A 27992-nucleotide genomic window follows, 5' to 3' on the forward strand; every position below is an offset into this window, starting at 1 on the left:
GTACGTGCGCAGTGGTGTGTGTGTGTATGCATGTGTGTGTGCGTGTGTACGTGTGTGGTGATGGTGTGTGTGTACGTGTGCGGTGGTTTGTGTGTGTGTGCGGTGGTGCTGTGCGTGTGTGCGTGTGCGGTGGTGCTGTGTGTGTGTGCGTGTGCGGTGGTGCTGTGTGTGTGTGCGTGTGCGGTGGTGCTGTGTGTGTGTGTGTGTGCGTGTGCGGTGGTGCTGTGTGTGTGTGCGTATGCATGTGTGTGTGCGTGTGTACGTGTGTGGTGATGGTGTGTGTGTACGTGTGCGGTGGTTTGTGTGTGTGTGCGTGTGCGGTGGTGCTGTGCGTGTGTGCGTGTGCGGTGGTGCTGTGTGTGTGTGCGTGTGCGGTGGTGCTGTGTGTGTGTGTGCGTGTGCGGTGGTGCTGTGTGTGTGTGTGTGTGCGTGTGCGGTGGTGCTGTGTGTGTGTGCGTGTGCGGTGGTGCTGTGTGTGTGTGCGGTGGTGCTGTGTGTGTGTGTGCGTGTGCGGTGGTGCTGTGTGTGTGTGTGTGTGTGTGTGTGCGTGTGCGGTGGTGCTGTGTGTGTGTGTGTGTGTGTGCGTGTGCGGTGGTGCTGTGTGTGTGTGTGTGTGTGTGTGTGCGTGTGCGGTGGTGCTGTGTGTGTGTGTGTGTGCGTGTGCGGTGGTGCTGTGTGTGTGTGTGTGTGTGTGCGTGTGCGGTGGTGCTGTGTGTGTGTGTGTGTGTGCGTGTGCGGTGGTGCTGTGTGTGTGTGCGTGTGCGGTGGTGCTGTGTGTGTGTGCGTGTGCGGTGGTGCTGTGTGTGTGTGCGTGTGCGGTGGTGCTGTGTGTGTGTGTGTGTGCGTGTGCGGTGGTGCTGTGTGTGTGTGCGTGTGCGGTGGTGCTGTGTGTGTGTGCGTGTGCGGTGGTGCTGTGTGTGTGTGTGTGTGTGTGTGTGTGCGTGTGCGGTGGTGCTGTGTGTGTGTGTGTGTGTGTGTGTGTGCGTGTGCGGTGGTGCTGTGTGTGTGTGTGTGTGTGTGTGTGTGTGTGTGTGTGCGTGTGCGGTGGTGCTGTGTGTGTGTGCGTGTGTGCGTGTGCGGTGGTGCTGTGTGTGTGCATGTGCGGTGGTGCTGTGTGTGTGTGTGTGTGCGGTGGTGCTGTGCGTGTGTGCGTGTGCGGTGGTGCTGTGTGTGTGCATGTGCGGTGGTGCTGTGTGTGTGTGCGTGTGCGGTGGTGCTGTGTGTGTGTGTGTGTGTGCGTGTGCGGTGGTGCTGTGTGTGTGTGTGTGCGTGTGCGGTGGTGCTGTGTGTATCTATGTGTGTATCTGTGTTGTGCCTTCGAAGCAGGCTGCAAGAAGATTTTTTTCTCCTCCATCTTTGTGTTAGAAGCTGTCTCAAGTGAGTTGAACTCTCATCAGAAGCATCCCATCAAAATAACTCATCTTTCTTTCTAAATATCTGCAAAGTTGTGATAAATAAAAGTAATCAAGGACACCAAAAATACATGTGAAAGAATTTCCAGATCTATTGTTTTTTCTATTCATTCATAGGGTGTGGATGTCGCTGGCTGGGCCAGCATTTATTGACCATTCCTAATGGCCCTTCAACTGAATGACTTGTTCGGCCATTTCAGAGGCATTTAAAAGTCAACCACATTGCTGTGGATCTGGAGTCACATGTAGGCCGGACCAGGTAATGTTGGCAGATTTCCTTTCCTAAAGGACATGAGTGAACCAGATGGGTTTTTATGACAATCAACAGTGGTTTCATGGTCATCATTAAACTTTCAACTCCAGATTTTTATTGAATTCAAATTTCATGTGTGTACCCTGGTTAGACCCCACTTGGAGTACTGCGCGCAGTTCTGGTCACCTCATTACAGGAAAGATGTTGAAGCCATTGAAAGGGTGCAGAGGAGATTTACAAGGATGTTGCCTGGATTGGGGGGCATGCCTTATGAGGATAGGTTGAGGGAGCTTGGTCTCTTCTCCCTGGAGAGACGAAGGATGAGAGGTGACCTGATAGAGGTTTACAAGATGTTGAGAGGTCTGGATAGGGTAGACTCTCAGAGGCTATTTCCAAGGGCTGAAATGGTTGCTACGAGAGGACACAGGTTTAAGGTGCTGGGGGGTAGGTACAGAGGAGATGTCAGGGGTAAGTTTTTCACTCAGAGGGTGGTGGGTGAGTGGAATCGGCTGACGTCGGTGGTGGTGGAGGCAAACTCGTTGGGGTCTTTTAAGAGACTTCTGGATGAGTACATGGGATTTAATGGGATTGAGGGCTATAGATAGGCCTAGAGGTGGGGATGTGATCGGCGCAACTTGTGGGCCGAAGGGCCTGTTTGTGCTGTGGCTTTCTATGTTCTATGTTCTATGTTCATCTTCTGCTGTGGTGGATTTGAACCCAGGTCCAGAGAGCATTACCCTGGGTCACTAGTCCAGTGACAATGCCACCACTTCCAGAATTCCATCAAATCAACAGTGCCGAAATCCTTTCAACTTTCATCTTTTCAAAAGAAATGTTGCCATTCTCTAGCTCTCCAGGGGATTGTGTTTGTTTTGTGTTTATGTGCGTGTCTGAGGATTTGGAATATCTTTTTTGAAAAAGGGGAAAACTGTTACACATCTAAACTACAACTTGAATGTTAATCAGTTTTACAACTGGTTTTAAAAATAGACATTTGTTTTATAGTAAATCAATTATTCTTTTCAATTTTACTGGAAGAAGCCTGCTAAAAGTCTTTTATGCTGGGAATAATAGTTTCAAAGGTCATCAATTGTGGTTTTTGTGGTGAGGTAGACATTTAAACTTTTGGTAAGGCCTGTGGAGAATTGGGGCTAAAATTGACTGCGCATTTTCCCATCACAGTCCGTAACATAAAACACTCTTGGCCAACCTCCCACGTAAGGGGGGCACGGTGGCACAGTGGTTAGCACTACTGCCTCACAGCACCAGAGACCTGGGTTTGATTCCTGGCTTGGGTCACTGTCTGTGCGGAGTTTGCACGTTCTCCCCGTGTCTGCATGGGTTTCCTCCGGTTTCCTCCCACAGTCTGAAAAACATGCTGGTTAGATGCATTGGCCATGCTAAAACCTCCCTCAGTGTGGCGACTCAGGGATTTTCACAGTAATTTTATTGCCTACTTGTGACGAATAAATAGACTTTAGCTTTTAGCATTTTTCCTTCCCAAATCTTGAGCCCATCTGCTGCCCATGTTCCAACTTACACCAAATCCTTTCACCACTTGTGTTTGCAGGTCTACACTATCATTGTCTCAATTTATAAAATTCTTATCCTTGTTTTCAAATCCTTCCATGGCCTTGTCCCTCCTTCCTCTGTAATCTCCTTGCATCCCTCTAAGGTATCTGCACTCAAATAATTCTAGCCTCTTGACCATCCCTGAATTTAATTACCCCACCATTGGTGGCTGGGACTTCAGTAGCCCGGCTGTAAGTTCTGGAATTCCCTCCATTAACTTTCCACCTTTCTACCTTGTTTTCCTCCTTTAGGACACTTTTTAAAAACAGCAGCTGACTTTTTTTTATCACCTGACCTAACACCTCCTAATGTGGCTCAGTGTCATATTTTGTTTCATAATGTCTCCATGAGGCATCTTGGGACATTTTATTGTATTAAAGGCGCTAGATAAATATATATCAGTTGTTGTTGATTTGTTGGAAAGGAGTTTCTTCTAAGTTACGCATCATTTTGGGCACAAATTGTTCCAAATCGATTAAACCAGTGCTTTTGTTGCGAAACAGCAATTATATCCACTGATAATTGGCTTTCTGTGATCTTCTGCAACAATTTGAAAACATTATACTAAAACAGGTTTTACATGCACAATAGGAAATGATCCCGACCTAATTAATTACTTCGCAAGTTTCTACTAATTGTGTTCATTTGTGAGACTTTGAGAATGTTCTTATGGTTAAGCTGCTTTTCAAATTTAATTGCACAATGTGGGCATTGCAAGCATTTATTGCCTATCCCTAATTATGCTTGAGAAGGTGGTGGTGAGCCACCTTCTTGAAACATTGCAGTCCATGTGGTGTTTGTACACCCTCAGTGCTGTTAGGGAGGGCGTTCTGGGAACAGCAATATAGTTCGAAGTCATGATGGTGTGTGGCTTGAAGAGGAATTTGCAGGTGGTGGTGTTCTCATGCACCCTTGTCCTTGGTGATAAAGGCTGCAGGTTTGGAAGGTGCCCTTGAAGAAACATTGGTGAGTTGCTGCAGTACATCTTGTAGATGGTATACACTCCTGTGGAGCTGCACTGACTGTGGATGAAGTGAATGTTGAAGTTGTTGGATGAGGTGCCAATAACGTGGATTGCTTTGTTCTGGATGGTGTTGAGCTTCTTGAGTGTTGCTGGAACTAGACTCCTCCAGGAAAGTGGAGAGTTTTCTATCACACGATTGACTTGTGTCCTGTAAGTGGTGCAAAGGACTTGTGAGGACAGGAAGTGAGTTACGTCCCACAGAATTCACAGTTGTTGATCTGCTCTTGTAACCACTGGATTTACATAACAAGTTTAGTTATGTTTCTGGTCAATAGTAGACTCAGGATGTTGATGGTACAGGTTTTGTTGATGGTCAGTCATTGAATGTCATGGCGAGGTGGTTAGATTCTTTTGTATTGGAGGTGGTTATTGTCTGGCTGTCTGGTATGACGCAAATGTTACTTGCTGCTTAATAACCCAAACCAAGATGTTGTCCAGGTCTTGTTGCATATGAGCATATATTCTTTCATTATCTGAGGGATTGTGAATGGTACTGAACACTGAAATCTTCATCTAACATACTCCCTTGTGATCTTATAATGGTAGAAAGGTCATTGATGAAGCTGAAGATAGTTGGACTTCAGACATTAACCTAAGGAACTTTGCAGCAATGATCTGGAACTGAGATGATTGGCCTTCATCAACCACAACAATCTTCTTTTGTGTAAAAATGACTCCAACCAGTGGAGAGTTTTCCCCCAATTTCAACTAACTTCAGTTTAAAGTTTATTGATTAGTGTCACAAGTAGGCTTACATTAACACTGCAATGAAGTTACTGTGAAAATCCCCTAGTCACCACACTCCGGCGCCTGTTCAGTTACACTGAGTGAGAATTTAACATAGCCAATGGACCTAACCAGCACATCTTTCGGACTGTGGGAGGAAACTGGAACACCCGAAGGAAACCCACACAGACACGGGGAGAACATGCAAACTCCACACAGACAGTGACCCAAGCCGGGAATTGAACCCAGGTCCCTGGCGCTGTGAGGCAGCAGTGCTAAGCACTGTGCCACCTCCATTTTACCTTAATGCCATTCTCAGTCAAATGCCGTCTTGACATCAAGGGCAGTCACTCTCACCTCACCTCCGGAATTCATCCTTTTTTGCTTATGTTTGGACTAAAGCTCTAATCAGGATTGGGAGCTGAGTGGTGCTTGCAGAACCAAAACTGATCAGTTTATTTACTGAGTAAGTGCCACTTGAAACACTGCCCTAGATTTCACATCGCTTTGATAATTAGGAGTAGGCTGATGAGGCTGTAATTATGCAGGGTGGGTTTGACCTTTTTGGTTACCTAAGCAACTTTCCATTTTGCGATTGTTGTAGCTGTAATGGAACAGCTTGGCTAGAAACATTTCTGCTAACATGTTGTCAGGGCCCATAGCCTTAGTCGTATCTAGTGTGCTTAGCTGTTTTTTCACATCACATGGAGTGAATGAATTGGGTGAAGACTGGTATCTGTGATGTGGGGATCTCAGTCGGAGGCCAAGGTGAATTATCCACTTGATATTTCTGACTGAAGATGGTTGCAAATACTTCAGCTTTGTCTTTTTGCGTTCATTTTCTGGACTTCAGCATCACTGAGGATACAATTGAGGATACAGTGTTAATGAATACTGAGGAGCTTAATTTTATACTTCCTTCCTTTCTTTATCTCCCACTTCCTCACTCTACTGTGAAGAAAATGGATGCTGATCCATAGCATAGCCTACATCTACAAAGGAGCAACGACCCTGACTCATTTCCATGTCCCTCATTTTCATTCTCCCTTAACCATTCTTCTTCCCTCTGCAACTCTCTCATCCCCTTTCTTATCATCCTTCTCCTTTACCCTGCTCCATCTTCCCTTTCTTCCCTCATTTCACATCCCAGGCGGGATTTTACAGTCTTGCTCGAGTGAGACCTTAAATTCCTGCCTGAGGCCAATAGAGATTTCCATTCTGGGAAACTTGCTCGCTCTGGAATTGGGCGAGCGAGGTGGTACAGTTTTGACCCCCATCTCTTGCCTCTTTTCCTCTCCCATCCTCACCTACTTCCTCTGTCAAGGCGAAGATGGCTATCTGCAGGAGATGGCTGATGATGAAGAGATCAATCTGTTCAATGAAGGAACATTTGGATTAGATGTCAAGTTAAAGGTGGTTATGACCTTAGTGGAATCACAAAGGATATACCCACCACTTGCCCAACACCAGCCCACATAACTAAAACTGCTGGGTTACCCAATTGGCATGAGCTTCCTGCTGCTATGGGTAAAATAACAAAGGAGTGGGATGAAGCACTGCAATGGGCAGTAATTGACTGCATAAGAGCTTACAGGGCACCTGACACCTCCACCTCTTCTTGTAAAATGGGAGACAGGTCAGAGGTGGGCAAATAAGTGGCAGGCGGACCTTCAAACCTGTAAGTAAAGGACCATAAAGTTCCTTCCTATGTGTAATTTATGGTATTAGAATTTAGATGGGGATTCATAGTTACTAACCCATTTAGAAAGGGTTCCTTGAACCATAAGAAATAGGAATAAGAGAAGGCCATTCAGCCCATAAAGCCTGCTCCATCATTTAATTAAGATCATGACTGATCTAAAACTCACTAAGTCCACTTTCTGGCCTTCTCTCTGTCACTCGTAATACTGATTAAAAACCTAACCCTCTTAGCCATGAAAATGCTCAAAGACTCGGTCTCCTCAGCTTCTTGGGGCAAAGAATTGTAGGTTTTCTTTGAGGGATTCACCCTTCCCCCTCCAGATGCTAGTGTGTTAGTGACTATAGGCCAGTTTATTCTGATTACCAGTGTTTCAGTGCGAGGTATCATGGCGACAAGGAAGCCTTGAATCGCAATGGTGATTTAATGAAGGAAAAATAATGCTTCATACAACAAGCTCAGTACAGGTACAGGTCTGGTTCCACTGACTCCCTGCCTCACACTAAGGGTTCCCTCTTACCAGGGCCCTAACATCCGATAGGTGCCAATTCACACGCTTCCTCCTGATAGGACCAGGAGAGTCCCGTAACCCACAAAGACTTGCCCCTTTAAGGGGTCACGCTACCACAGGTACCACATTGCCAATTTTCCAATCCCTTGGCAGAGTTCCAGAATCCAATATTTTTAGAAAATGACTAGCAGTGCATCCACGGTCTGTGTAGTTACCTCCTTTAAGATCCCGGAGTGCAAACCATCGGGTCCAGGGGACTTGTCAGCCTTTAACCTCGTTAGTTTGCCAAAAACTAATTGTCTGGTGATGATGACTGTATTTAATTCCTCCCCCATATTTTTTACCATTTCTGGGAAACTTATTGTATTCTCTACAATAAGGACCAATGTAGAATATCTATTTAACTCCTCTGCAATTTCTCTGTAACCCTAATGTGTGGGAGAACCATTGTTTAGTGCTCTTGTGACTTTTTGACCGATGTGCTCCCTGTGGGTCAGGTAAGTACACATTTCACCAGTAAAAAGAAAGACTGAAAAAAAACATTCCCAACTGAAGGGCAAAACAAAAACTGTGACAGTCATACACAGAGAAGGAAGGACTTACAGAGGGGAAAAGTATCAGAGGAACAAAGAGGCTGGCAGATACAACAAGAGTGAAAGAAGTTGGATATAGATAGATACGAACATAACAACAAGAAAAAAAGTCTCAGTGCCAAACAGAGACACAATGTGATGAACTCCATGGTTTGCGGAGTTTGCAGGTACGGTGAGTGCTGGTGGATGGTTCAGTGCATTCCAGGGAGCTGGAGTGAGGCAGACGGGTGGCTATAGCTCTAAGACCACCTATGGCCCTGGACTTTTGGGGAGGATGGTAAATAGAAAATCTGGAATTAAAAGTCTTATGGTGACCATGAAACCATTGTTGATTGTCATAAAAACCCATCTGGTTCACGAATGTCCTTTAGGGAAGAAAACCTGTCCTTACCTGGTCTGACCTACTTGATGACTCCAGATCCACAGCGATGTGGCTGGCTCTTAATCAGGGTTGGTTGATTGGGATCCTACTTAAGGGCGCACTTCTTCCCTGAGCCTACTGGACTATTGGACAGACTACTGGACATGTATGCACACTTCCCATGTGACTCTCCGTTTGATTTGGCACGGTGGCACAGTGGTTAGCATTGCTGCCTCACAGCGCCGAGGACCCGGGTTTGATTCCTGGCTTGGGTCACTGTGTGGAGTTTGCACGTTCTCTCCATGTCGGTGTGGGTTTCCTCCGGGTGCTCCGGTTTTCCCCCACAGTCCAAAGATGTGCAGGTTAGGTGGATTTGCCAGGCTAAAATTGCCCCTTGGTGTCAGGGGACTAGCTAGGGAAAATGCATGGAGTTGTGGAGATAGGACCTGGGTGGGATTGTGGTCGGTGCAGACTCGATGGGCCAAATGGCGTCCTTCTGCACTATGGGATTCTATGACTCCAGCTGGTGCAGTATGGCCTGGTGTGTTTTGGGGCATGTGACCCAGGAATGCAGCCTGAAAACAGGCCCACATGACCAGCCTCAGAAGAAAAGGTGCGAGCAGCGCAGTGGGCCGAGAAAATCGTGCCCAGAGTGTGAGGCAGTTGAAAAGAAGGAGAAAATAAAGGCTGGATCCAGAAGCTGGCAACAGCGTAAATACAAGGCTGTTCTACCTGTTTCTGTTCCACAAAGTAAGTGATTGATCTGAGCAAGCCAGACAGTGCACAGGTTTGCCACTGAGCCTTAAGGTGTTTCTGGGGGATCCACACCATTAACATTGACAGTAGCAGGGCTGAGGCGGCTCTGTAGAAGTGCACCATTTTGTTGATGATTGTGTGTCTGTGAAACTTAGATTGGTTGGATGCTGATGTTGATTGAGGATCTGAGGCTGTAACTGCAAAGAAAAGGAGCTGGAATTCCATCTGAGAAGGTTCAGACTTTTGAAGGAGTTTCTGGCTGAAATTGGTATATGCTGAGGGGGTCGGCTTGTTAATCTGTCAGGTCTACCATGGCAGATGGTAAGTAAAAAAATCTGGAATTAAAAATCTAATGGTGATTCTGAAACAATTGTCGATAGTCAGAAAAACCCATCTTTTTCACGAATGTCCTTTAGGGAAGGAAATCTGTCATCTTTATCTGGCCTGGTCTACATGTGACTCTAGATCCACAGCTAAATGGCTGACTCTTAAATGCCCTCTGAAATAGCCTAGCCAGATATTCAGTTCTAGGCAAGTAGGGATGGGCAATAAATGCTGACCGAGCCAGCGACGCCCACATCCATGATTTATCTTTGCTATCTTTGTTACTTAATGTCTAATTTATAGTTCATACAGATTGCGGTTTGCTTATTTAGTCATGTATAATTTGTGTTGATTTTAGTTTGAGTGTGAAAGTAAAAGTTATAAGAAATGAAACCTTATCTATTGGTTTTCATGTTCGGGTTGTTTGATAAATTCAGTTATTTTGCTTTGTGGGATGCACGGTAGCACAATGGTTGGCACTGCTGCCTCACAGCTCCAGGGACCTGGGTTTGATTCCCAGCTTGGATCACTGTCTGTGTGGAGTTTGCACATTCTCCCCTTGTCTGTGTGGGTTTCCTCCGGGTGCTCCGGTTACCTTCCACAGTCCAAAGATGTGCACGTTAGGTGGATTGGCCATACTAAATTCTCCCTCAGTGTACCCAAACAGGTGCCAGAGTGTGGCGACTAGGTGACTTTCACAGTAACTTCATTGCAGTGTTAATGTAGCCTATTTGTGAGACTAATAAATAAATAAAAATTTAAACTTAGACAGTGCAAATGAAGCAGAAAGACAAAGGGGAAAATTTTACCGTCCCGCCGGTCATGGAATTAGAGCGGGTGAGGGGCGGACCATGTAAAGGTCCATTGATCTCAGGCAGGATTTTCCCGTTTTGGGACGAGCGAGGCCGGAAAATCCCACCCAAAATCTGCAATACAAAGAGTTAGATTTTCAAATCACTGTGGCTCAAGGTTTGGTGCAGCTGAGAATCTGAAATCGCCATCCTGGAGATTGTTTCAAATCCTGATACCTGAGGGACAGTTTTGGATTTTCAAAGGGCTTGGGGAGCGTGGGATGGGGGAGGGGGGGCCGCGGCGGAGGGTGGGAGGGGTGGTGTGTGGTGGGAGCAGGAAACACATTCCCTACCAATTAGCTACATCTTAAGCTAATTAATAAGCTTGATGAGATGCACAGCAATTTTCAATGTCTTTTTCAGATGAACCTGGACAGTCTTGTTCACATTTAGTGGCACAGTGGTTAGCATTGCTGCCTCACAGTGCCAGGGCCCCGGGTTCAATTCCTGGCTTAGGTCACTGACTGTGTGGAGTCTGCACATTCTCCCCGTGTCTGCGTGGGTTTCCTCCGGGTGCTCTGGTTTCATCCTACAGTCCAAAAGATGTTCTGGTTAGGTGCATTGGCCATGCTAAATTCCCCCTCAGTGCACCCGAATGGGCGCTGGAGTGTGGAGACCAGGGGATTTTCACAGTAACTTCATTGCAGTGTTAATGTAAGCCTACTTGTGACAACTAATAAAATAAGACTTAAACAAATAGACTGGTGGTGTAAGTTTGACCAGAGCCAGGAGTGAGGTACCACAAACAGGTCCTTTATTTTCATAATAAACCATATTGAAATCTTTTAACATTTGGTCATGCATTTACAGATATTTTCATATAATTTTAGAACACTGTTTAATACACAAGTTACTCAGTAGTTCACATCAAATTTTTGTCATCCTACACTTAACATTGTTCTTTAATTACTGTATTCTATTACTTCAATGTAATTACAAATGTAAAAGGAGAACAGCAAACATAATATTTATCAATGACATGCATAGAACACTGCAGAAAATCTGTATCATTTTCTCCTCAAAATGACTGTTAAACGTGAAAACATAATTGTAAATACAAATCTGTATAACCATTTATTCCTAAGAATTATTTAAAGCCTTCTTGTCACAGGTACAGAACCACAAGCAAAAATATTGCAATTGGGGAGAAGTAGCTGTAGTTTGGAGTAAGAAATGTACAAGTGGATATACTGTGAGCTTTAGAACAGTTGTTTGACGTTGATTCTATTTTAATGCTGCTTGCACTACTTGTGTGACTCTGACTGAATGTTGACTTTTATTGCGCAGATGGATGACAGTCAAGCTGAGATTAAAAACATTTTTGTATCTAATGGTGTGGAAGAGCTGCACTTCAGGGCTTTGACCATTCTTCTGATAATGGATTTTGACCTGCATCTGAGAGGAGCAGTCTCTACTGTAGCACTGCAATCTCTTTTAGCTGCCTCTCAGAATGAAATCTGAGCCCAAGAATTATTTTTAGTCTCAGATTCCCTTGAAATTGTGGCCCTTTCCAACTGTTTGATCAGAGTTCTGGACCTCTTTTGGTTGGATTCGAGCTGAACGTAATGACATATTCTGCCACAGTCTACCTATTCAGGTAGACTGATCTAGAAAACTGATTTGATTTGATTTATTATTGTCACATGTATTAACATATTGTTTCTTGCGTGCCGTTCATAGAGAAGGAAACGAGAGGGTGCAGAACGTAGCGTTACAGTCATAGCTAGGGGGTTGAGAAAGATCAACTTAATGCTAGATTAAGTTTACACCTGATAGATTTTCCATTGCAAACTAGAGGTAGGATAATAGTTGATGCTATAGATTGAACTAAGTTAAAAGTATCAGCAGGATATAGCTATTTTTATTCAATATGGTGCTTTGGACACCGAAATTTACATTACTCTAGAATCCCGACATCGCAGAGGGAGGCCATTTAGCCCATCAAGCCTACACCAACAAAAGTCCCACCCAGGCCCTACCCCTGTAACCTCTCGTATTTACCCTGTTAATCCTCCTGACACTAATGGTCAATTTAACATGGCCAATCAACTTAACCCGCGTATCTTTGAAGTGTGGGAGGAAATTGAAGCACCCGGAGGAAACCCCAGCAGACATGGGGAGGACGTGCAGAATGTGCTTTTAGGCTTGATTCTGACTTAGAGGGGTTCAGTCATAATCCCACAGATGGTAGCTTTGCACAGACAGTGACCTCAGGCCGGAATTGAAGCCGGGTCCCTGGCGCTGTGAGGCAGCAGTGCTAACCACTGTGCCACCCATGCTGCCTTACTATATATTCATCCGCATAGTAACACTTTACGGTATTTTTTGTTTATGAAAGGAGCCATTTCATCTAATAACTCAACTTCACTGTGCTTTCTATGTTAATAAGTTCACGTTCAGTCACTTTCAGTTGAATCTTTGTGCAGCCAGACAGCTTCCTGCGGAAATTGCCACTAAGCAAGATGTAGAGAAAGGGGTTAATGCTGCTGCTAGCATAACTGAGGCAGATGGAGGTGTAATAGCCAATGTAATAAGCAGTGGTCGGTTGGGTGATTTCAAGATTTACAAGTTGCATCACATGGTATGGTGCTGAACTAACCACAAAAATGCTCACCAACACCAGGACCATCTTGGTTAGTCGTTTGAGCCGCGTTCTGGGGATAGCTGGATTATAGCTAAACAAAAATAAGAAAACATGATTTAGTTAAGTACAGCCTATTTGTTCAGACCGGGGTGGGAGGAGTGTGCATCTTATCTAGCCCCACCACTCTGCAAGCTATACCATTAATTTGAAAGTTTAATTTTCTCACCAGAATAGCCAATTGTTTACTTCCAGGCGGAAAGAGATTTTAACCAGGCTTCTTTCAATAAACACACAATTGTAATCATGGAGTATAACTAGCTATCTCTACCTGAAGAATTTCTCCAGCGCACACACACACACACACACACACACACACACACAGACAACAAAGGAAAAACAGATGTTGTCCGCAGAGATGGGCTTTAGAGGGTTATAAAATGAAGGAAAAAGTTTGTAAGGTCTCAATGCTGTGGACCTGGAATTCCTTTGTGAGGTTCCAGTGGATGTCTGGAAGTCCTCCCCAACTGGTCTCAGCTTTGCTGGTCCAAATACAGACAAGCTATAATCAGGTGAGGGTTCTCTGGCCACAGGTTGATAGCCACACGTAATTCTAGGCAAGGTAGAGAGAGACAGAGAGAGAGAGACTGTCAGAGTAGCTTTCATTCCTCAGCTTGTTCTCCAACAAGGTTGCCTTCAAAACCAACAGGTTCAAAACTTACATTTTCTCTTTCTCCCATGCGATTCCCTGCAAGTTACCAAACTTTGCCTTTTCAGGGATGTTCACAGTAACTTCACTGCAGTGTTAATGTAAATCTACTTGTGACACTAATAAATAAACTTTAAAACTTTATGAATCAAAGTGATTGCGGTTCAAATCAAATAAACAGATCTTCATCGAGTACCATGCAGCTCAGGTGATTTCTTGGAAGAGACCTGCTTGTTGACAGTTCCAAGGAAAAGAAAATCCCAGGCCAGCATCCAAATGTACAGATAATTTCATGCCCTTCCATTTTGTAAAGAAAAAATTCAATCTTGAGAGATATGATTCCAATACTATTTCACTTCATTCATTTCAGTCACAACAAAGCTATTTTACTTTTAATATTATGGTTTTCCAGCACACTCTGATACAGGACAATTCTGGATGTTTCAGTAAAATAAACAAAAACAAAAATGTAACAATCTTTGAACAGCGTCAAAGATTATAATATGATTTGGGGCTTAATTCTAGAATATGTACAGAACTACAATATTTGCATTTATTGAGTAACCAATGTGTTTCTGATCCTGGGGAATGGAGAGAGTTTTGTAAATAGGTCTTTCCGTCACATTGAAAGCAAGTATTCACCACCCAGTTGATGAGAAAAACCTGACATGTGGGTTGAAAGTTGCGGATGGCAATTTCCTGAAGTCAATTTGTGTTGGGCAACAGAGTGGTTTTATTACTGGATTAATATTCCAGAGCTGGGTGATTTAAATTCAGTTAACGAAATAATCCTGGAATAAAGGATAGTATCAGGATGGGTGCCCATGAAACTATCGGATTGTCATAAAACCCCTACTAGCTCATTAATGTCCTTTAGTGAAGGAAACTAGCCATCCTTGCCTGGTCTGGCAGGAATGCACCTGCCCATTAAAATGGTCCAGCAAATCACTCTGTTGTCACTAATGCCTACTCAAAGGTAATTCACGATGACAATAAATGTTGACAATATCAGCAATGCGCACATCCTGTAAATAAATGAATAATTAAATAAATGAATATGGGTAACAGGGTGGCACAGTGGTTAGCACTGCTGCCTCACAGCACCAAGGACCTGGGTTCGATTCGCAGTTTGGGTCACTGTCTGTGTGGAGTCTGCACGTTTTCTCCGTGTCTGTGTGAGTTTCCTCCCGCTGCTCCAGTTTCCATCCACAGTCCAAAAGATGTGGTGGTTAGGTGCATTGGGCTATGCTACATTCTCCATCAGTGTATCTGAACAGATGCCGGATTGCGGCGACTAGATGATTTTCACAGTACCTTCACTGCAGTGTTAATGTAAGTCGACTTGTGACACTGATAAATAAACCTAATAAGTAGAAAAGAGAATATTTGCTCATATATCAATGGTTCAATCCCTACTTTAATTGTGTGGGAAAAAGACCAGCAATCGCTGTTAAATTTCAGCACTTCCCAGTTGCTGGAACCACTATCAATGACGTATATTTGTGTTCCAAGTATGGTCAGAAGAATAATGGAAAATGAAATCAAGAAGCAGTTTTTCACAAAAAGGTAGTAGAAAAACTAATTCTCTTCCCCAAAAAGCTGTGGATGCTAGGACAATAGACCAATATACTTATTGTCGTGTCAATGTATCAAGGGATATGGGACAAAAACTGGTAAATGGAGTTGAGGTGCAAATCAACTACATTCTAACTGAACTATGGAGCAGCCTTGAGGGTTTGAGCGACCAACTTCTGTATTTAATGTTCCTATGTGACTCCTTTATTTAATGGCAGCTCACTATGCTGCTCAGGAGGCATTTGTGTACCTGCTCTGTCTTGTGAGAGTTCAAATCTGTGGTTGTAAGTTCTTCATAGAATCATAGAATCTCTACACTGCAAAAGGAGGCCATTCAGCCCATCGAGTCTGCACCGACCATAATCCCACCCCAGCCCTATTCCCACAACCCCGCATATTTACCCGACTAATCCCCCTGACACTAGGGTCAATTTAGCATGCCCAATAAACCTAACCTGCACATCTTTGGAGTGTGGGAGAAAACCGGAGCACCCAGAGGAAACCCTCGCAGACACGGGGAGAATGTGTAAGCTCCACACACACAGTGACCTGACACTGGAATTGAACCCGGGTCCCTGCACTGTGAGGCAGCATTGCTAACCACGGTGCCACCGTGCTGCCTTAGTCGTGGATGTGAGCAAAGTTTGTTCAGGGTCGCATTGCCTTCAGGATGACTTTCTTGACATTGAGAGACTGAAGCCAAATCAATACCCTCGAGCAATTTGATATCTGAGCCAAATGGGTCTATAAAACTTCAGAATGCTGTTGATGGTTTACTGACTAGTCTGACTTATTCAAGATACCTGGAGAAGTAGCTCTGCCCCTTGGCTCCAGTCACCCTGCAAGCAAAAGTCTTAGTTTCTCGAGACGTGGTGAGGGCAATCCCATCTGTTCCATTGCTGTTAATGTTGGCTGGTGAAATACTGGTAGCATTCCTGAGAGTCCCTAAGCATTGGCTCATGCCAAATTGCCCTGGGTTCTCTGCAATCTGTTAAGTGCACTTTGTCCCTTTTGGGAAAAAATGTACATGCAACTCTGATGTCTGAAAAATTGTGGCTTTCCCAAGTCTTAGAGATTTTTAATCACAAAAGTTGGTTTCAGATGCTTGGCTCACCAAAAGAAAACTCTAACATTTTGCAATTGATAGCTCATTTTTGTACATGTAGTTTTAAAAAAATATATTCAAGTAGAAGCTAACTTATCAGTAAGGCTCACATTAACACTGTAATGAAGTTACTGTGAAATTCCCCATTCAAGGGATGTGGGCATTGCTGGATAGGCAGCATTTATTGCCCATCCCTAATTGCCCTTGAGAAGGTTGTGGGGAGCTGCCTTCTTGAACCGCTGTAGTGCATTAGGTGTAGGTACACCCACAGTAATCTTAGGGAGGGAGTTATCTGAGTAGAACATACATGTTTGCGATACATGATTTACCTTCCAGTTTTCGTATTTTTCTGATGGATGCCCCATGTGTAACATAGAATCAACATGTAGCAAATCAGTATCAGTGGCAAGGGAAAGAAGAAAGAAGTTAAGGTGTGATACAGTGTATACCTGTGAAAAGAACAGAGAGAGCATGTTAATTATGGCTTGTTATTGATCAGTGCATTAACATTGATCTAGATTTTCCAACAATTGATACGATTGTTGCCTTATTTTGAAGTTGTTTTGCTTTGTAGTAATTATGGCCATCAAATAAAACATTTATCAAACGATGCACAAATGGCAGCGCTGATTTACTGTGTGGTGAGTTAACAAAAACATTGGACTTTATTTAATTCTAATCTTGTTATCAGTAAGTCAAGACAAATTGACTTGTACATTTTATAGCTGATTTAACATAACTACTTAAAGAGAGAATTCCTGTTATTTGCTCTCTGTCTTGCAAAGGCTTACATCCATGTTTGCCAATTTTCTAATAATCAACTGATAACTATCCTTGAGGAGAGAAATGAAGGTCCCTTTCATTGATTTGGCTCCAAATAAACCTCTTTCCATCTCTCTTTCACTTTATCTTTCTGCTGTTAAAAGGTCAGAAATCCCCTGGCAATATTTACATGTTAAAATGTGGACCTCACTTTCATTATTATTCACCATTGCTCCATCCAAATAATAACATATGCCACACTTTCAGAGCACGCATGAGATGGATTCTGCAAAGCTTTCTGACAAAATTATAAACCTGATGTTCTTCGTCAGTGAAAAAGTATATACTTAGTTTAGTGGGAGCTTAATGATATATTACAACAGCTTGGCCCAAACTTCACACTTTGGAAATGAGAAAAAAAACAGAATCAGGTATGTTATCTCACATGGTATTCTTAAAACGCTAAATAATTTCTCGCTGAATTAATAGAAATTCTGTATTAAATTCTTTGCCCAGAGATTAGTTAGAATGTGGAATTTGCTACCACAAAGAGCAGCTGAGGAGGTAAGCGTAAATGTATTCAAGGGGAAGCTAGATAAACCCATGAAGGAGAAAGACATGTAAGGATATGGTATAGGCAGGGTGACCAACCCGATGAGATTTTCTACCAGGACATGTTTTGTCCTGGATTTCTGGAGGCTTTTTGCACCTGTGTTGGGCGTGGCAGGTTAGTGGCTTGTGCTTGGGGCTTGCGGGGGGGGGGGGGGGCATGTCTGGGTAAGGGTGGGAGCCTCAGATTTGGGGTATGTGGGTTACTATCTCTTGCTCTGAAGGCTTTGCCAGCATCTCCTACCTTACCTCACAAGTTAGCAAGCTGTCCGCACTCTCACCAGTAACCCTCCTCCCTCCATTTACCCTCCTCACTGTCACAGCACTCTCTCCTCGCTTTCACAAGTTAGCCAGAACCTCACCTGCAGTACCTCCCCCCCCAGCCAATGCCGCTGTCAGATCATGAAGTGTGCCTTATATTTTTCACCAGAGTTGGTCACCTTGAAAGTAGGCACAAATGAAACAAAAACACCAGCATAAAACAATTAGGCTGAGTGGTCTTGTTTTCTATGTAATTTCCAATTAAAAAATAAATAATAAATGCTTCTGGATCATGTCCGAAATTTAAGCTAGCCCAATAGTAATTGAAAAAAAAATGTGCCATGTTCCTCCCAAAGTGTTTAGGAGCTTTATTTTAAAATACACTTACCAAAGTATATCCTGGGGTGAAGTCAGATCAATAGCACAGCTTTCCAAGCCATCCTTAAATTTAATGACTTTCGCATGTGTCCAGACGGGAAGAGCCAATATAAGTGAAATTGCCCAAAGGCAGAGATTGATTTTAATGGTTTTTGACTTGGTTCTGAAACTTGTCAGACGAAATGGATGAACGAGAGCCAGGTACCTACGGAGCAAGTATTCGAATAGAGTTTCAAAAACAAGTCAGGACTTTTTTATACACGGCTATCATCTTTTATTGAGATGTGCAGGGAAATGTGGTTTTCGAGATTTCCTTCCACTTCTGTTGGGAACTATATTGTTGGCAATTGGCATCTCAGAAGTTAAACGGCATTGAGATAAAATTGACGAAGTCAAGGTCTGTAAAATTGAATGAGATTGAAAGAAAGAAGGGACTTCGATTCATTCGGTGCAGAATGAGGCCATTTAACTAACCCATTGTGCCCGAGTCGATTCTATGAAAGAGCTTTTCAATTAGTCTCACTCTCCTCCATCTTTCCCCTTAACCCTGCAATTCTATCCCCCTCCCTCCCCCTCCCCACACCCCCACCCCCCCAGGTATTTATCCAATTCCCTTTTTAAAATTACAATTGAATCTGCTTTCACCACCCTTTCACACAATGCATTTCCGATCATAGCAACTTGCTGTTGTTACCTCATTTCCTTCCTGGTTTAATACTACATTAATAAACTTCTGGGGTTGAGATTGGTGGGGGGCGGGGTGGGGGGGGGGGGTCCCGCTGCCATTCTGCATTTGGCAGTGACAGAGGGAGGGAGGCCAGCGATCGGGGCTGGCAATCGGGATGGGAGGGGTGGGGGGGTGGAGGTTGGCCTGGTGGGGCGGGGGGGAGGGGGGGGCCGTGGCCGCACTGCGGGGGGGGGTGGAAAGGGGGGGGGGTCGAGCCTGCAGGAGGTGAGGGGGTTGGGGATCGGGAGATTGGGACTGCTGTGGGGAGAGAGGGGGGACAGGGAAATTGAGGCAGGCCGGGGTGGGGGGTCGAGGTTGGCCTGGACACATCCAGGGGACCAGTGATTAGGGCATGGGGGGGGGATCGGTAGGGCAGCGATGCGGGGGTCACAGAGCTGATTAAGCTGGTCAGCGATCGGGAGGCCGGCCGTGTGGGGCCACTGCGTATATGCCGATCTTGGCGCTGACAAATTGGTGCATGCCCAGTGGCCCACTGGCACCTCCAGTTTGAATAGGCTCCACCCACTGATTTTCATTGTGATTCACACCAGTGCACTCTGCAGTACACTGAGTATGGGAGATGCATTTTGAAAATCCCGCTGAAAAAACTAGCAGGCTCTACTTCAGTTTTGATGCGAATTTGACACTTAGAATTGTTTTGGGGGAACCCCACCCAGGATGTTTCGTATTGCTTTACAGGCAATCAAGTACTTTTGAAATGCAGTTACTGTTGTGATGTCACGAGAAATGGCAATTAATCTGCATACAACCAGATCCCAAAGCCAGCAATAGAATAATGGCCAGATAATCTGTATTTTAGGAACATTGACCGATGTATGAATATTGGCCAGAACGTCAGGTAAACTCGCCAGCTATTGGCATTAGTGACATCCATCTGAGAGGGTAGACAAGGCCACAGTTTAATGTTTCATCGAAAGATGGCACGTCTGACAATGTATTGTTAAAGGTGCTGGCTGCTTTATTTTTGACATACAAGCGACCCGGGTAAAAGTGTTTCGAGCTCCACTGAAATTATTGGTAACACACAGCAGGTTGATTACACCTACAGGAAAAAAAATAGATTAACGTTTTGAGTAACCATTTGAATCTGTGCACTTGACAGAAAGCCTCACCTGCTGAAAACCCATACTAGAAATTTGGGCAAGTGTTGTGCATGATTTGCCAAAGCACCTTGTTTGAATTTCTGATCTGTCCTTTCTGATGGTACATCTCTCAAAGGAAGTGCAAAGTCTGGAGATACCCCCTTTGAAGTAATAATACACTTGAAATTCATTTTTGTCCTTGCTTTCACATACGTTATCCAAATTCGAGACAATGGGCGGGATTTTCTGGCTGCGCTCGTCCCAAAACTGGAAAATCCCACCCGAGGTCAATGGACCTTTGCATGATCAGCTCCCCGCCCGCTTCGATTCCCGTGGCAGGTGAGACGGGAAAGTTCCCCCCCTTTGTTTTTACCCCCATTACATTGAGCTCAATTTATATGTATATTTATAAATATTTACACTTCCACATATTAAATGGCAATTATAGTATGAGTGCAATTGTTATCCCACAAAACTGTTGATACATACATTAAAATACAAAGAGGTTACAGTTTGATACCCTATTAATTATCTCCATTGAACCACTCATTTTAGATCAATACCACTGAGCTGTATTCTCAAGAAACTGACATTTCATTTTGATCAATTGAAAAGCAAATCAATAGATCATGAACTGCATTGAAACAGTCTAACAGACCATGAATAAACTTTCTTTGTGTGTGAAACTGCGGTGTCTGTACTGACATCTGTGGTCTTTGATATAATTTGGTTTCAGACCAATGATAATTACAATGTTTTGTGTCGATTTATGTTACTTTGTACATTCTCCTTTGCCTCTGGGCTGCACAGTGTGGTATGTCTATGGTAAGTCTGCCCCTAGCGTGTTGACGACAATGTCTCCTGAAGCCACCTGTCAGGGGCCACCAGGTATGACTCCCCCTTCAACTGTGCTTTCCTTTCTCCTGGAGGGACACAATGTAACTTCTGTGGCAACTTTCTTACACAGGTCTCAGTGAAAATTGCAGTCAGATCACGATGACACCATCAGGATTCAATATGCATATGGAAAGAAGGCTGCCATTGGCTTTGGGGGAGGTTGTTCTTACCACATGTTTAGGAGATCAAGTTAAGATCTCGGATGACAAGATCCTGGCAATTCTCATTTCCATCGGATGGATAGGGTTAAATTAGCCAGTGCGGAAATTTGTGCTGAGAGAACAAACCAGGACTTCTGGCTTGAAGGTCAGTAGGCCCTGCAGGATTTTCTCTCTTTTAATTTTAAAGAACGGAATACCCTGTGGAATATTGTGACCTCCATTGCCTGAATTATTGACAGATATAAAAATCTTGATGCCAGGAACTCAAAATTTGAAAATTTACTATTATTTGTACATATCTGCTTGAGAATAAAGATAAATGAAAAAATATCCTCTGTACATTTGTGAGTACTTAGATAATTATCAAGAACCCCTTGTAATGTTTCACAGTCTATTAGTGTTATGATACACAACATTGCATTATTACAAAAAATCTCCACAGTGAATGACACTAAACTAAAACTATTTGCATGGAAATTGACATATATAATCAGCAATACCTAAAAATGTCTAATATCACATCTTTCATTCTCCCATTATCAAATCCTAGCTTTATTCTTTTTCACTGAACACTAAACCAACAGTACATATTAAAAAACATATCCCAAGGCTGTAAGCAAAGGTATAATGATAAAATAATTGCCAACACAAACTGAACTGATCTTGTATTGAATGACTGAACAATTTATTATCAATTGCTGCATATAATACTACAGTGGTCTAATAACAAAATGTGAAAGTACATTTTTCAAGGTCCTGTACTGCCAGTGGGGCGTCGCATATCAAGTGATTACAGGCTCACCATAAATTAATTTTCAGCTATTGCATTAGACAGTATGTCACCCTTACTCTCTCTCACCATGATCAATCGCACTGGAATGGCCTCAATCAATTGCAAGAAATGCACACTTCAGCATATCTGGTATACAAGTGGTTTAGCCAAACATTGTGAGATCTGACTGGACTATAACAAGCATTATTGGGCCTTATCTTCCTTTAGGAAGATTGCTAATTATTTCCAGATTCATCCTGAATAGCTCACCTCTTCATGCTTTACCCTATCAATAATCCCTTTTAGCACCCCCAACCACATCCAACAACAAGGACAAGGAGATCTTGAACTTTCTTGTCACTAAGATTGAGTCTGTTTGCTGTCTCTGACACTTTTGCTTACCCTTCAAACCAAAGCTTTCTCTTGGCCTGATAGAACATGAGGCTTTGAAATTAACACTCTTCACGAAAGGCAGGAGAAGCTTGTGTGGGGGATTGGCTCTACAAAATAGGGAACATGTCCCAACACATTTTCACCCATTCCCATTTCAGACCCACATCCCAACATATTTTCACTCATTCCCAATTCAGACTCACAGCAATGTAGTTGATTCTTAACTGTCCTCTGAAGTGGCCTAGCAAATCACCCAATTGTATTCAAGAAGGCAGCTTACCAATACTTTTGCAAAAAGGGCAATTATGGATAGATAAAAATGTTAGCCTTGCAAAGCAATGTCCATCTCCCCTGAATGAATGAATTGAAAAATATCAATAGCTTGTTTAGATTATTTTGAAAGATTTGATACAGTAACAACATTGTGCTCTGGCTTACCTGTCCAGACTCATAGCTGTCATAATTGCACAGCAGGAAAACTGATTGCAACTGTCGAGCGATGTGATAATGGTGCAGAGAGTACTTCCAAATACCCACTCGCCTCCTCGTGCCCACTGATGAATCAGGAATGGCATTCCAGTAACATGAACCAAGTCTGCCACTGCGAGATTACATATATAAATATCTGGGATGGTCTTCCGCATTGACCTGAAACAAATGCAAATTTAATTCAATCAGCATCGTATTGTTGGTAAATTAGGTATCTTTGTTTGACTAAATGTCCTTCATCTTGTTTAGTGATGGGTTTATTCAAATAATGATGCTGTAATAACACAGGTAACATTTTGGTAACCTTGAGCAATATGTATTGTTAAATCATAACGAAGCATCCTTTTAATAGTCACATTTACTCAGAGACGTTTACTCAAGTATTGATTCATTTGCCATGTAAGAAGCTTGATTACCCCTGTATTTATGCCAGTGCACCTGCTAAGTATATGTTAACATGAGCAATTTATTGGTAAGTTTCTGACTAAACACTTCTGGCAGGGAACTTCACCTGTCCAAATGGCACATTGGGAATTTGGATGTACATAGTACTTTTTCTTTCTCAGTGCCACACAATTGCGTCTGGGAGCTCACCCAATAAATGGGTGCAATTATCTCCCATTTTCACACTCGTTCGGCACATCCAATTTTTTTGGTCTCACTTCTGCTAAACAACTTAACAACTTGCTCCCAGTCATTGTCTTGCCAGAGAACAGGGAGTATAACTAGGGATAACAGAGAATCAGACAAAATGGGTGGCGGAGGATGGATAGATGGGTTCTCAGTAGGATAATGTCCTCAACCTAAGATTTTCAGTGAGCGCTTTTCCTGTCTTAACCTTTGCAATCAACAGTGTATGCCATCTCCATTTAAAAAATAGGTGCCCACTGAAATCTGAAACAGAGCTGAAGCCTCAGAGCAGGGTGAGGATGGCAAAGCCAGTGGCTGTAAAACTGACCATGGCCTTCAATTTCTACATGTTGGCTGATTTCAGGCGAGAGCAAGCAACATGTTCTACATCTTGCAGTTTGCCATCCATAGATGTTTAATGAAGTAACAGAGGTCACTGACACTCTGTATGCTCAGAAGGGGGAATATAACACCTCTCTTTCCAAGAGATTTGGCTGATTGAGCACGTGGCTGCTCCAGAACAGCAAGCTTCTCGATTGTGCAGGGTGAAATTGACTGCAGGTATATTGCTTTTTCGGGTGCTTTAAGTAAATTCAGAGATGCACCAAAACCACAAAGGGTTCTACCGCCCCAATGTCCAACTGATGCACGATCACACTTAGGAGGTCAATGCATATATCCTGGTAGCAGTCACAATGCCTTTGCTTTATGCCTGTCTGCTGTACCATTTACATCTGAATCACCAGGAGAAACCAAAAGCTGACTACTGGCTATCAAAGGTAATAGGAACATAGAAATAGAGGACTTAGGAGCAGGATTAGGCTATTTGACCGTTTGAACCTGCTCTGCCATTTGATAACATTACCACTGATCTGGTTGTGGTCTCAACTCCACTTTGCTGTCTACCCCTCTAACCCTTGATTCCCTTCTTGATCAAAAATCTATCTAATTCAGTCTTTAATAAATTCAGTCTTTAATAAATTCAATGACCTCACCTCCACTGCTTTCTGGAGAAGATAATTTCACATATTAACCATCTTCTGAGAGAAAAAAAATATTCTCATCCCCATCTTAAAAGGGAGACCTTTTCTTCTTAAACTGTGTCCCCTAGTTCTAGGCTCCTTCACAAGACGAAACATCTTCCCTATCAAGTCTTGTCTATTTCAATAAGATTACCTTTTGTTCTTCTAAATTCCAACGGGCATAGGTCAAACCTGTTCAATATTTTTTAATAAGATAAGTGCTTCATCGCTGAAACGAGTGGATTAAACCTTCTCTGCATGGCTCATCTGATAATCTCTAACCACATCAATCTTGACTCCAGTAAGCATGTGGGTAACATGGAGTTAATGAAAGGCACACTGCCACCTGAATTTCATTGTGCAGATTGATGGGCAGCACTTCCACTGCCTGGACTACTCTCCAAGAGCCCTGCTATATTCCTGAGGGGACATCTCATGATTCATGGTGTCTATCCTGCAAAAAGCAACCCCTCATGAAGACACAGGCCACCAGGTTTACAGCAAGCAGCTGAAGAGGAGGAGGCAGGAAGCAGAAGGCAATCTAGACAACCCCCTTCCAGTTGGGCTGCCCCTGATCACCTCATCTGACTATGATGCAAATCGACGAAACAGGCCCTTCGGCCCACCATGTCTATGCTGACCATCAAATACCAATCTATACTAATCCCATTGACCAGCACTTGGACCAAAGCCTACTGTGCCTCGGCGATTTAAGTGCTGTCCAGGTGCTTCTTAAATGTTGCGAGAGTACCTGCCTCCACCACCCTCTCAGGCAGCGCATTCCATCATTCCACCACCCTCTGGGTGAAAAAATGTTTCCTCAGATCCGTGCTAACCCACTTACCCCTCACCTTAAACCTGTGAGCTCTGGTCTTAGACACCACTGCCATGGGGAAAAGGTTCTTCGATCTACCCTTTCAATGCCTCTCATAATTTTGCATGCCTCTATCAGACCTGCTCCCCCTCCTCCCATCAGTCACCTCTGCTCCAGGGAAACAAACCCAGCCTTTCCATTCTCTCCTCTTGGATGAAATTTTCCATCCCAAGCAACATCCTGGTGAATCTCATCTGCAACTTCTCCAGTGCAATCGCATCCTTCCAACAGTGCGGTGACCAGAACTGCACACGATACTCCACCTGTGGCCTAACCGATGTTTTATAAAGTTGTACAAAGACCTCCCTGCTCCTATATACTGGGGGGGAATTTTACCATTTTGAGTCTATGTGCCGAATACGGGCGTCAAATAGATCCACGCCGGATATCCTCTTTCCAGCGCGCCCATACGCGTTTTGCCGGCTCCGGTCTGATCCGTGCTGTGGGCGGGGCTTAGCACTGGCGAACTGATTGGAGCTCTGAACTGCGCATGCGCAGTTCAAAAAAAATCTGACAGCGCGCCCGGGCTGGAAAAAAAAAGCAGAAAGCGGAGAGAGCAGCTCTCTGACGTTCATCCTCTGGTCAGGGGTGGGGGGAGGGGGGGGAAGGGGAGGGGAGGGGGTGTGACCGATCATCCTCTGGGGGGGTGGGGGGGGGGTGGAGAGGGGGTGTGACGTATCATCCCCTAGGGGGTGGGGGGGGAGGGGGTGTGACTGATCATCCCCTGGGGGGGGTGGGGAGGAGAGGGGGTGTGACGTCTCATCCTCTGGTCGGGGGAGGGGGGTTCCGCTGCCTGTGTGCGGCCGATCCCTCCTGGCACCATCACTGGTACACTACCAGCCACAGCCATCTCTCCCGCTCTCTCGCACCTGCAGTGAAGAGTAATCTGTGGCTGGTAGTGTACCAGTGATGGTGCCAGGAGGGATCGGCCACAGACAGGGAGCGGAACCCCCCGACCAGAGAATGATACGTCACACCCCCTCTCCTCCCCACTCCCCAGGGGATGATCGGTCACACCCCCTCTCCTCCCCACCCCCCAGGGGATGATTGGTCATACCCCCTCCCCTCCCAGGAGATGAGACGTCACACCCCCTCTCCTCCTCCCACCCCCCTCCCGCCCCGACCAGAGGATGACCTGGGTCAGAGAGCCGTTGCAGTCTCTGACCCGGCTCTTCGGAAGCTGCAGCAGTGACTTCAGACTTTTATTTTGCAGGTCGGTAACAGCGCGGACGCGGATCGGGCCAGAAGACGGTAAAGTGGGATTTGGCGGTAGAGTTGGGCGCGCGGTTCATTTAGTTGATTTAAATGCATGCTAATGCATTTAAATCGGCGAGCCGCCCGATTCGGGCGCGCTGGACCCATGCCCAAATTGGGTGTCGGTAAAGCCGCGATCTGCTCGGAATCGGGTGCAGATCGCGGTAAAGACCCAACGCCCAACTTTACCACGATTTCGCGTCCAAAAACATGCACGAAGCTTTTGTAAAATCAGGCCCACTATGTCCCAGCTAATGAAGGCAAGCATTCCCATCTGCCTGTGCTGCCGCCTTCAGGCATCTATGGGCTTGTACATCAAGGTCCCTTTGTTCCTCAATACTCCCTGGGGACCTACGTTCGTTGTGTACATCCTATCCTTATTAGACCTTCCAAAATGTCTAATACACTGCAGTAACACTGGAGCATTGCTGTCTAAAGCACAGAGGACACTTGTCAATTAATAATGTTGTTCTTCAGTGCCCCTGGACTCTTATTTTACTTTTTGATGAATGAATGTGTCAGCACAGGCATGTTCAATATGTTTAAAGCCATCTTACTTAATTTCCTTGGAAAGCCTGACCATCAATCTTGTTCTTACTTTTGTACTACTTGACAGCAGTAGAATGTAAGTGCCCACTAAACGGCAAGAATAGAATTGTGTGCTTATCATGGTACATCTCTAAAAGCTCATACACAAAGATAAAACACAGTTTTGTTTCAAATAAAATCTTAACCATTGGTGTCCATTAATTCTATATACTTCCTTTAAAATTTTAATAACAGTAGCTCAATTAATCTTTCGGTTCTTTTCATTTTTGTTTCTCTGTACCTGATAATGGTAAATAGGATGAGTACATTTCCGATCAATCCTGTTGAGCAGATAACGCCAACAAAGGAAGGAAGGAGGATTGTTTCTATTACATAGATCATGTGATAATGATGTACAGAGGTGCAAGATTTGTTTATCCAGTCAGATCCATTTTGCCAGGTCCAGCATGGTGTCTGAGATCCATTCATCTTCTAGATGGTTTCTTCTTCCTGCAATGAGAGTAATACATAGCACTGGCATTTGAGCCAATTAAAACTAGGCATCCTGGTTAGAAAATATCAGAGGGTTTCTAACATATAAACTTCAAGCCAATGCTAGTCTTGCTACCAGATATTATTTTTTCCCTCCTTTCGCCCAACCGTTTATCCTACATTCGTTCACGGTCCATCAAGGCATCATATTTAAATTTTAAAATCTCTTCATGGCCTTACCCTGTGTAACCTCTACCAGTGCTATACTGTCCACCTCTTCTCTCTCACCTGTCCCAATCCTCAAATTTCCCATTCTTTTGAGCACAGCTCTCGTGCATTTTTGTTCTCTCCTTGTCTCATTATTGGTCTTCAACCGCGTCGGCTCCACATTTTGGAAATCCCCCTCCTACCCTTCCACCTCCTCACCTGCCTTTACACCTTTAAACTAAATCTACGAATCCATATCTTTGACCAAACTTTTATTTACAATAACTAAACAACTTGTTTTTATCGTAAGTTTCTGTCGAATGCTTGGCTTATTTTCCTACATTGAGGCTGCTATACAAATACAACTCTTTGCATTGAATT

General features: G+C 44.1%; 1 protein-coding gene across 1 annotated transcript; it reads right to left on the reverse strand.

Annotated features, from left to right (window-relative positions):
- Nucleotides 1-12432: 12432 nt before the first annotated feature.
- On the reverse strand, nt 12433-27401 carry mchr2a (melanin concentrating hormone receptor 2a). Its single transcript, XM_078213672.1, has 5 exons — nt 27214-27401; nt 22554-22763; nt 18073-18267; nt 16382-16501; nt 12433-12757 (listed from the first exon to the last, which is right to left on the reverse strand). Exons 1-5 carry the CDS (start codon nt 27399-27401, stop codon nt 12433-12435), a joined length of 1038 nt encoding a protein of 345 aa, XP_078069798.1.
- Nucleotides 27402-27992: the final 591 nt, after the last annotated feature.

This window comes from Mustelus asterias, chromosome 5 (genome assembly GCF_964213995.1).
Source record: "Mustelus asterias chromosome 5, sMusAst1.hap1.1, whole genome shotgun sequence".
Taxonomy (NCBI): Eukaryota; Metazoa; Chordata; class Chondrichthyes; order Carcharhiniformes; family Triakidae; genus Mustelus; species Mustelus asterias.